Source organism: Astatotilapia calliptera, chromosome 13, assembly GCF_964374335.1.
Source record: "Astatotilapia calliptera chromosome 13, fAstCal68.1, whole genome shotgun sequence".
Taxonomy (NCBI): Eukaryota; Metazoa; Chordata; class Actinopteri; order Cichliformes; family Cichlidae; genus Astatotilapia; species Astatotilapia calliptera.
This window is the reverse complement of record NC_137434.1, coordinates 5,457,491-5,469,016: the sequence shown is the minus strand read 5'-3', so window position 1 is coordinate 5,469,016 and position 11,526 is coordinate 5,457,491. Positions and strand designations below refer to the sequence as shown.

The window sequence follows — 11,526 nt, the reverse complement described above, 5'->3', positions numbered from 1 at the left end:
AGGCTTAGAGCTCCCAGCAAAGCACTCTGGCTCAGCGCTTCTTAAGGGGAGGAAATAAAACCACCTACAACTCAACAACACAAACCTAACCCCCCTCTTTCCCTCCCTCCTGTTTCTTTCACGGACTTAAACCTGCACAGAAGCTTTTTAAGCAACTTTTCAAAAGTTTTATTTTTTTTTCCACAACCAAAAACCAGTCGTGGCACAAACTACTGCTCGTCGCATTCAAGGATCCTGCTCGGTCCTCCATGAAAGAGTCAGTGCGGCAGCAAGTTTGGGCAAAAGAGATGTCAGCGACCGTCTTGTCAGCTTTCTACGACATGGACATGCTTTATAAGGTAAAGTTTGACGCTTTGAGAGTCTTTTCTTGTTCTGAATGAGTTTTGTGCTTGAAGTGGCGTACTAACTTGTGCACAGTTTGCATGTGTTCGACTGCAACAAGTTGTAAATACTGCAGGCGCAGTCTTTATGCCATGTGCTCAAAACAGTAACGCAGTTAACTGTCTGAGACGCTAACTTGGTGTCATTTCTTCCCAGCAGCAAGATAAAAGCATGAACATGAACGCCCTCCACATCAACAGCATGCTGGACAAGAAGGCGGTGGGAGCTCCGGTTGGCGCTCCCGGCTCCGGCGGCGCCTTCACGCCGGGATTTTACCGCAGAAACTCGACCAGCAACGTGGAGGCGATGAACAACGGCAACAAGTTCTCCATGGGCACCTACGACAGCCTCAAGGAGAACACGCCGAGCAGCAACAGCAGCGCCACGGTCCTCATTAACAAGGAGAACAAGTTTCGCGACCGCGCTTACAGCGAGAACGGAGAGCGCGGCGTGCTGCAGCAGAAGCCCGGCTCACAGATCAACTCCACCCGCTACAAGACCGAGCTGTGTCGGCCCTTCGAGGAGAACGGCTCCTGCAAGTACGGCGAAAAATGTCAGTTCGCTCACGGTTACCACGAGCTGAGGAGCTTGTCCCGCCACCCTAAATACAAAACTGAGCCGTGCCGCACCTTCCACACCATCGGCTTCTGCCCGTACGGTCCCCGCTGTCACTTTATCCACAACGCCGACGAGCGCCGGCCCGCTCCGCCCGCCAACGCTAACGTGCAGACGGTGGAGCCCAGATCGGCTCGCGAGCTCTGCGGCTACGGCCAGAGAGAGGTCCTGCCGCCGCAGCAGCAGCTCGGCTACACCCAGAGGGACAGACCAAAGCTTCACCACAGTCTCAGCTTCTCCGGCTTCTCCACCCACCACGGACTGGAGTCTCCCTTGCTCGACAGCCCGACGTCCCGGACCCCTCCGCCTCCCACCTCAGCCTCCTCCTGCACCTCCGCCCACAGCTACTACAACGACGACGTTCTGTCTCCGAACTCCGTGCCGTGCATCAACAGTGCCTTCTCTTTCCCCGGACAGGACCTAAAAGCCTTACTGGCCCCGCTGACTGTGCACACCAGCAGCAGCTACGCCAACAACCACTCCGCCGGTGCCTACTACGGGAACGTGCAGAGCAGCGTGTGCCCACCTTCCCCGCCGACCTACAACATGAGCCACTTGCAGGCGTTGCGCCGCCTCAACGAGTCGCCGGTGTTCGATCCTCCTCCTAGCCCGCCAGACTCGCTCTCTGACCGGGAGAGCTATGCGAGCGGGTCCCTCAGCTCTTCCGGGAGCCTCAGCGGCTCCGAGTCCCCGAGTCTGGACGCTGGAAGACGTTTGCCAATCTTCAGCAGGCTGTCGATTTCAGATGACTAATCACACTTTTCTTTTTTCTTTATTTTTTTTTCATATGGATTATGATGGACGAGTCAGGGGAGGTGGGTTGTCAGTGAGTGAGAGACTGTCCTTCAAAGCAGAGGATCCCAGGATCCCACCCCACTGCCCTCATTTCAGCAGCATCCATCCCTGCTGAAGTGCCTTCGTGCAAGACTTTTAAAATCTCTACCAGCTCTAAAGGTGCTGACCCTGCTCCGACCTCGCTGGAGGGGGGCAAGAGGAGAGTCTCACCCGCAGAGATCAATAAAGCTTCAGTTTAAAGTGTCCTTGACCTGGCATTAGTCTAGTATTTTTTTTCTTTATATGTAATATAGCTGTAATAAAACTTAGATAGCAAACAGAAGGCATTCCATCAGTGCCTTGCCCAAGGGCTCATGGCAGCCCTCTTCTCCCTTATTGTTGCTCTATCAGGCAAGCCACACTTTTCCTGGGATTAAGTGTGTGTGTGTGTGTGTGTGCGCGTGCGTGTGTGTGTGTGTGTGTAACATGACTTGACAAGAAGAAGAGACTGTAAGCGGTTTCAGATTTCCTCCCATCCTGCCAAGAAAATGCCTTGACTTAAAGTAACATTTTTTTTTTTCATCCTCTTCTTCTTTCCTCTCTGAAAGCTTCAACTTCCATTCCAGATCTGTCTCTCACCCAGCGCCACCCAGTGGTTCGTTTGGTTAGTGTAGTTTGTTGCTTGGTTAAAAAGCACTCTTGAGTTGGGCTTGTTTGGGGAAATCACTGCTGATGGTTGAATATATATTTTTTTAGCTGTTTCTTTTTTTTTTTCTCTTCTTTTTTTGAGTGATTTACATAGCGGTGCATAACTGGCTATGGACTATTTAACTTATTTATTATCTTGTGAAAAAAAGTATAGGCTACATTGGTAATTTGTGTCCATACTGTATTTATCAAGTATGATGAAGCAATAGATCTATATTCTTTTATGTTTAAATTATGATCGCCATTATTAATCTGCATAAAGTGGAGTGTATGTTCTTTTCACAGTAATATATATATTGTTTTTTCTCCTTTTTTGTAACTTCACTTGGTTATTTTTATTGTAAATGAGTAAAAAAAAAATCTTAATTTAAGAGAACGTATGTGATATTTATTTCATTAATTTTGTTTCCTTGTTTACGTTTATTAAAAGTTTGCGTGATTGCTGTTTGCTCCTGAGGTTGTGTGTCAGAGCTGTAGAAGGCTTTCTTTTTTTTTAATTTCTTTTTTGAGGATCCTTATTTAGATGTGTCTGTAGAATGTATAAACAATGGTTTGTCATAGACCGTCCAAACCTTCGTTCCTCTTTTCGTTGATCTAGATCAGACTTCAGTGACAAAGAATCCGAGTCAATAAATTAACCAAAAAGTATTTTTTTTTTTTCCTTTTTCATTTTCTGTTTGCACGAGGTCACACTGTGATTCCAGCCACGTGCTAAAGAATGTAGCAATCCCTTGTGCCCCAGTATTATTGTGTAGTGCCTATGGGGTTCATAATCTTGACATGCCTTAAAATTAACCAAATAAAGTATTTTTCCTACATTGCATCTTTTTATAAATCCAGATGGAACTGAATGTAGTGTTGGATTTTTGTTTTTTCTAGAGGTTGTTACCACTCCAGACACTCTGACAGGAAAAAAAGAAAGGAGAAAAAAAAAAAACACAACTGTAAACTTTCTCAAAGTCCCCATTCCTCGTTTTTGTTTGGTTTTTTTAAAATATTGAAATCTAGTGTTGAGTTTGCTGGAGAGGGAAGTTGGATGGACACATTTGGATTGTACATAGTAGGTACAGGGGGATGCGCACTATGTACTTTTGACTACTTTATCAGAAGTAAAGCTTTTTGAATGTAACACACAGAAAAAAAAAAATGGAGAAAAAAAAAGACGGACAAAAAGACAACCGAGAGTTGTGTTCTTTTCTTTGGGGGGGGGTCAGTTCACTACAAATTGAGTGTGAGACTGTTAACTTTGTACTGTACATTTTTTTGTAGTTCTCCCAATAAAAAAAAAAAAAAAAAACATCTTTTGAAAAAGTTTCAGACTCTGACTTCTTGTAAATGTATGATGATGTCACACACGGTCAAAGCGCTGACCAGCTAGTTTTACCCCAGTGCTGCTGAGATGCCCCCCCCTTTCTCCGGATGTGTAAATGCTCTCTGCAACGGTTGTTAAAGTTCACTGCAAACATGGAAAAGGGGTACAGAACAAACTGGAGATGGTGTTGCGTAATGAATTTTCAAAATGAAAAACTTAAGAGGCACTGGGCCGTGGGAGGATACGATTTCAATCTTTATTATGTCGATATACGTGATATAGACTGGCACTCTCAACCCTCAGACTGCAGAAGAAGTGCCACACAAAGTTAAAGCACGATATCCTGCTCACTTCCAGCTCCTTGTTTTTAATCTGGGACTAGCTTTCTTGCTTCATACTGGCTTTGGGCCGAGGCTCTAATCGCCGACTATCTGCCAACGAGCTGTTTCCCCCAGTTCTTTAAGCCAGCTTTATCCTGATTGGCTGCCCTTCACATACAAAAGGTTTGACCAGCACTGTAAAAACTGAGCTGATTTACAGCGATTACAGAATAGGTCTCCTTTAAGACATCAAAAATAAAAGTACTGGTCTGATATTTAGTTCTGGGAGTGTAGTCCAGAGTCACAAGTTAAATCTTGGGGCTCGTAATTCTGATTAAAAAATGCAGAGGAAGAAGACGAATCAACAAGTTTGTGTTGTTGTTTTTTTTCTTTGTTGAGCGGATCTTAATCGTAGTTTTTGTTTTTTAGAGCCTCGGGCAGTTATTTAAACAAAACCATGTGAGAAGTTTAGAGAGGAAATCTTTTTGTGGGGAATGAAAATGCTCAAGTGCGAGCGCAGCAGCGAGGATGACGAGTGAATCATTAACCCTTAGTGTTCTCTAGGATTTTACCCGAGTCATGGCTTGCTTCAATAAAAAAATTAATGTGCTTGTGTTGCACTTTCCAGAGACTTTTTATTCTTTTCCTCGTTTTCTGCCCCACACACACACACACACACACACACACACACACACACACACACACACACACACACACACACACACACACACACACACACTAAGGCCCAATGTATGATCATTAAGAACTCTATTATAGCCCATTAATCAAGCTATGGAGTTTGAAATGAGCACTATAGCTACCCTTTAACTGTATGAGTGACATCGGCGTGCTCTCAGGTCACAGATTATTGTATCAGCAGCAGCCATCGGCCCATAACTGATTAACTCTGCAGTTGTAAACGTGTTTCTTCTATCAGTGACCTGAGCTAGTAAACTTTTGCAATTCACCAGCTTCAGAAACTGATCCAGGCTCGCCGGCTTCTCATCAGAGTGCCACGTTCGCTCACGTCTAGACGGAGGCGAAAGCCCCGGCGTGCGCTGGCCTCCGCTGTCGTGGTGCGCGGGTTTCTAGGAGGCTTTCAAAGAAGAGCAGCTCTCTGTGGCATTGCTCTTAGGCAGTAAGAAAATACAGGGCCCGGGAGTCATGCGGTGCCTGGAGTTCACGCCAAGATAAGGCAGGCTGATAAGGGCCTCTGCAAATATTTACTGTGTCCTCAGGATTTCATAATGAAGTGTTTATCAGAGCAGAGCCAAAGGGCTGCACAATGTGCTGCGGCCCTGCCAAGTAGGATCGCGTACCTGTGACTCAGAGTGTGTTTGTGTGGCTGAGTTTCACTCAACAAACCTACATATAGAGATTGAGGGAATGTACTCCCGTTCATATATGTTATGTCTGAGTAAGATGAACTTTTCCTATGAAGAATGTGTATGTATGTAAGAGTGTGTTTGTGTGTAGGGGTCGGCCTAGCTAATGGGTTCTGGAGCTTGTACAATGAAAGGAAACACTCTCTGACTTGTGATTAGGGCAGGAAGAGTCCAGCTTCCTGGCCACTACCCATTTCCACCTCTTCTTCGTCCTGCTGTTTTTCCTCCTCCTTCAGCTTCCCTTCTCCCCTACACAGGCGGCTCGGTGGCTTCTAGAAGTTGCTATTTGTGTTCCGCGCTGCCGCTCTGGGAAGCCGTACGCTCGTCCTGGTATTGTTTTGGCATGCTAAGCCCAGACCTGGGGTCAAGCAGTAATGGCGTATAACTTTTTAGACTTTTGTCGTAGAATATATGGGTGCCAGATGGGTGGAAGCTTGCCAAACAGAAAGCAGAAAGCAGAGGCTCTGATCATTTTTTATGTCACAAAGCTCTAATTAGACTCTGATCAGACCTTAACCGTCCATGTGGCCAGATTTTCCCTGCAGGTTGATTTAGCTGTAAAAGTAGAAGATTAAAGGAAAAAATGTTTCCTTTATTTAACGAGCTATAATTGCTACTTATAACTAAAGTGAAAGTAAACATTTCTCACTCTAGCAGGGATCCTCTTCCCCTCCACCACCCTATCCTCCACCCAGCTCCGGGCCTCGGAGTCACACGGGTGTAAATCAACCCTCGAAAGTCCCCTTTTTGTACCGATTACCTGCGATTGTCAACTTTTTGTGACCCTACTCTGGTTTCACAATGAAACAATGTGTGCATGTGTCACAACAGGGTATGAAGCTCCACCCAGCTGACGGTGTGGCTCAGGATCAGGGAGCTGTCACACTTTCCAGAAGCGCCCAGTCAGAAGTTGGAGTTGTTTATTTGGTCATAACTTGAGGTAACATGAAGGCAGATGATATCCAAGTCCTTTTTAAGGCAACAGGAGGGCCGCCAAGACAGACAAGGGATCCATTCTGTCAGTGATCTGAAGTCCTGTGTGGCCTGTAACTATTTTACATTCAAATAACAGCATCAGAATCATTTTGATGGTACACTGACTTGTAATAAAGAGATGGGCTCTTCTTTTTCTTTTTACTTTCCTAAAAGAAAACAGCCGCTGGCAACTGCTATATATTCTAAACTGTGCTGAAGTGGCAGTTTGGTGTGGGAGCCATGGTTTACTTTTGCTTGTGGTTTTAATTCAGTGCTTTAATCTCAAGAGGGCGAATGGTACAAAGGTGTAAACTAACAGCTTTTATTCAGCTGCACACGCAGCAACTGTGTTCCCACCGAGTTTCTGTACTTTTAGTTTGATTAAACTCCTTCCATAAGCAAGTCTCACTACTGGGCAGCTATGTTGAACACTTACTGAGGATTTATACTTCAGCAGTAAATCTACGTCGTAACTGCTGCGTTGAATGAAGTTACGTTTCTTGGAAGGTGCACATCAGGTAATCGTTTTATCTTCAGTTACGACGTAGATTTACCGCACAAGTCACAACCTACGGCACAACCTGACCGCCCGGCCTCCCTCCGCAAATGTTTCTGTCAGCTGGCACCGTGAATAAAACACTGGGACACGACCACGCGGTAGTTAAAACATCACGTTATTGTCTCCCTAATAACGTGTGTGGGCTGTATGGGCGAGGGGTGTCTTTTGCTTTTGTATTTTTTTGTATTTGCTGCAGTTTTACTCCGTTTGACCTCTCAAGGCCACCGTCCTTTCGGTAGTTAGTTTGAAGCGCTTTTGAAGCACTACTGATGCTAATTTCACTTTAGCATCAGTAGTCAGCGCTGTATAAAAATAGTTATACGAAGTTTTCTAACTTTGACACAGAATCCCAGACTAAATGGTGAATCCCCGACTTGTTATATAACTTTGTTTTTCTTTTTAGCTCCAGCGCATGTAAAGGTCGTCAAAGTTACAACCTGCAGGTGCACAGTGCTGCTCACATGTCTATGTAAATGATTACATTTTCAGGTGAGATCAGACTTAAGGCAGTGCTTCTCAAACTACTTTATGGTGTGCCCTGCTTCTGAAGCTGAAATAGCTTCGCACTTCTTATGAATCAGCTACATTAAAACGTTTCTTTTCTGTAAAAAAACCCAAAACATTCCTTCCTTTCACATTCTTTGATGGCTCCAGTAAGAACTGAGTCATGGGGATCTTGGAGAAAATTGAGGGAAATTTCTGCGTCTTTATTTAGTAATTAATGCCTGTGTGCTTGTGTCTATAGCAGATTTTTATGTTACTTTATGCATAAACACTGTAATAATGTCAGCGGCATAATAATCCACCCGCTTAAGCAAATATTTCCCTCGCCTTTCTGTACCCACTGACAGAAGGTCCCACTTTACATCACCAAGGTAGGCTGTAGCGTGCGGATGCTGAATAAGGTCATGTTTTGGGCTTCTTCTTTTTTTTGTCGAGTTCATTTCAAGCCTGGGGATGTGCTGGAGTGTGTTGGGTGCAGGCAGTTGGCTGAGGCCAGTCATGTTCTGCCTGGTCTGCCGTGTCCTTCTCCCTTCAATGCATGCCGAGCTGCAAATATTTACAGAGCATCCTGTGAGAGGCCTGAGTGTTTACTGCTAAAGCTTGTGGCTCCACATTGAGAGTGTGTATGTATATGAGCAATGAAGAAGCGTTGCTTCTCTCGGTGCTCTCGCTGTGTGTGTGTTTGTCGGATGAGGCACTTCCCTTGGTCTCTCCACAGTCTGCTAACACTAGCACCTGGCTCTCGTTCAGGCCTCCGGCTCTGAGCTCCGTCTGTGAGTCCACATTTTGGGCCAAGTCGTGGAGAGGCGGTCGGTCCTCGCTTTGAATTTTCTGCAAACGACAGAAAGATGGGAGATGTGTTTGTGCGCCTCGCCTTATCCTGTACACAAGGCTGCAGCACTGACATCACGTCTTTGCGGCTGGAACATTCTCATAAAACATGTTTTCTTTATTTCTTCCCCAATGTAAATAATCCAGAGGGTGTAAATACCATAAAGGGCCCGGGGAACAGTTTCTCAGGCAAGTCAGTCTGTGTGCAGATATATCAAGAATCAAGTAGCCCGTGTTGAACACGTGGGCGGACGTTTCACTGTGGCATGGTTAATGAGGTCCACAGACATGCTAACCTGGTCTGGCTCTAATTCTGTCATTGGCTGCTTTTCTCAGAGGCTTGAGTATTCTTGGCTGGCCTGTAATCTGCAGCGGAAACATACCAGATGGCTTAGTGCCCACTACTTACAGTGCAAAAATCCTCACTATAGGATGTATACATAAAAACCCCTGTTTATACCTCGACTTATGCACTGACGTCCTACCTTAAATGATATACACAGTACCTTGCAAAAGTCATGGGCCACTCCTCATTTCTTTGTATTTTGTTTCCAAGGATCCATAGTTTGTTGCAATTTTTTTTACATGGCCTTGAGGAACAGTTCTCCAGGCGTTCTAAAGGTTTAGTGTACGCTGTGCAGTCCTTCTACTGGACCATTTTCAAAGCAATGTTATTTAGCCACTTAATACCGACCTATGAATCCTTTAAACATAAAAAAATCACCTAACTCAGGGATGAACCAGTGCTGTGTCGCCACATAACAAACAGCTTAGCAAAGAACTAAGTTTAAATTGTGTCTTTAAACACTTTGCTTCCATTTCTTTAGTCTAGAATCTACAAAAGATGCCAGAGATAACACAGTTGAAAGACATAAATTGACATAAAACTTGGCATATCTTGGTAATGAATGCAGGTAGCCCTTAAAAAGTGGTAAATCAGGAGGTAGATCAGGTCATCTACTAGCTGGAAGGTGGGTAGTTTGATCCCTGGCTGCTGCAGTCGGCATGCTAAAGTATCCTTGTGCAAGATACTGAACCCCAAATTGCACTTAATTGCATTCACCAGTGTGTGAATATCTGTGAATGTTAGATAGAAAGCATTAAGGCATAAAACACTTATTGGATGAATGAGGCATGTTGTATAAAGCACTTTGAGTGAGTGTTAAATGTCCTTCAAGCAGCCTGGAGAACTTTTCTGAAGACGACTTAAAGAAATTAAAGGAAATCTTGCCTAAGAGAGTTCCGGCTGTGCTGAAGAACAGAGGTGGTCGTTAGAATTGTACAAACTGTTTTTGCAGTTTATCCTGCATTTCCAAATATTGCACGTCTCAACAAATTACTACACCTATATCTCTTTTCCTAGCAAAACATAAGAATGGGGTAGCTCAAGACTTTTGCTCAGCACTGTAAATGTAGATGTGGCACGAGAATGAAAATCAAAGTGTTAAAACAGTCCAGTCAAAGTCTAGACCTCAACCTGACTGAAATGCTGTAGCAGGACCGTAAGAGAGCTGTGCATAAACAAATGCCTCTACATCTGAATGATCTAAGAAACCTCGTAAAACATTTCCACTGATGGGAGGAGCTGATGAAGTCCAACACAAAATGATTACTTCAAGTTCTGTTGAATCCTGGGTTCTTCTTAGTTTTTGACAGAACTGCACAGAGGCCCCGTGAAAGCGTTCTTTTTTACATGACGTTGTTTCTCTCTGGCAAGGCAAAGGTTAAGTGAACCAATGGTAAATATATGAACTATGAGGTGAGCGAAGAACCGTTATAGACATATGATGGTGTGGTAAATATAAGGGTCGCGTGTTCAGGCGGATGTCCGCCAGCAATCACCTACAAAGGAACTGACTTTTTATGGGGACGGTGGCTTTATGCACTGCTAAGGTTTGTCTATGCTAACCGGGGTGATAAAGTAGCAGTATGACCAGTCTGTGTTATGTTGCAATATCCGACTAAGGTTTGCCATAGTTAGAGCAGCAATTATCAGTTAAAGCAGAAGTTAAGGGGGATGTTTTCTTACTCATGGTTTCTCCTTTTCAGCTCTGAAAGAAAGCATGTGTTATTCGAGCAGCAGTATGTGTAAGAGAGGAAGCTGAGGGCAACAATGGCTGTCTCTGCTCTGTACGTGCCATATCCCCTCTACCTGACGCAAAGAAGATGCGAAACCCACACAAAGTGAAAAAAAAACAAGAGAGCCAGAGCAGGCGTGAAAACCTCAGGCCCATGTGTTTGAGAAACGCAGTGTGTAGAGTGTAACTTCCTGACCACTTCTGTAAAGGGCTGTGCTCAGAGCGTGCCTGGGCTCCGAGCACGCTCTCTGAGGCAGCGCGATGGGCCCGGGTAAAGACGTGAATGCTTGGTATCCAATACCAAGTAAATACAGGACCAGTATTGCCGATACCAATACTGATACTTTGAAGTTATAAAGCTTATTCAACACAACAAAACACACCTTTTTGGAGACCTGGAATAAAAATATGTATCTAAAGGACTTTGGCTATGATGTGCTGTAGGCTAGAAATACAACAGACATGAACTTCAGCATAAAAATGTTTAGACAGCTTTCATGCTGCATGTTTGATGTATATTTTTTCATTTCTAAATTTAAAACAAAACGTAATTTAACACCTTTCGCTGACTACAATCCCAAACTTGGCGGACAAAAACAAAGCATCGGTCCTGTTGCGCTTGGTCGATCCAGTAGCAATACTTGCATTGCTATCGATACTATCGATAGTTGGATCGGTACGCCCTCGTCTAGCGTGCTGACACTTTCTGGGTGTCGTTCTCTTTGACTGCTGGTGTCATAGAGAGCCACACGTGAGCGAATCCTCACGGTCAGCGCTGTGGTTTTGAGAGCGCAGACTCCGATTGTAGAGTATGGCAATAAGTGGGGAGACTGACACGAAAATATTTAATAGGACTGTTTATTTGGACAGGATGTTGGCAGCGAGTGTGACCCTGAATTCTATCATTACCGCCTTATTTCTCCGGAAACACTTTTCAGCATGGAAGAGAATCCCAGAGGTCAGCGTGTGTGCAGGTTTGTGCGAGTCCATGTGTGGATGTCCGCGCTGCACTAGGTAATTGCATATAATCATCCAAAATGTTTATACTGTACAAATAGCATAACTGTGTTGAGAGAGTGGCTGT

General features: G+C 44.6%; 1 protein-coding gene across 2 annotated transcripts; it reads left to right on the top strand.

Annotated features, from left to right (window-relative positions):
• On the top strand, positions 1 to 3,294 carry zfp36l2 (ZFP36 like 2 zinc finger CCCH-type). 2 transcript variants are annotated; one of them, XM_026190306.2, is made up of 2 exons: positions 1 to 338; positions 541 to 3,294. In XM_026190306.2, exons 1-2 carry the CDS (start codon positions 249 to 251, stop codon positions 1,747 to 1,749), a joined length of 1,299 nt encoding a protein of 432 aa, XP_026046091.1. In that variant the 5' UTR covers positions 1 to 248; the 3' UTR covers positions 1,750 to 3,294. The 2 variants fall into 2 exon arrangements, with proteins under 2 accessions (XP_026046091.1, XP_026046090.1); XM_026190305.2 differs by having other exon boundaries at positions 538 to 3,294.
• Positions 3,295 to 11,526: the final 8,232 nt, after the last annotated feature.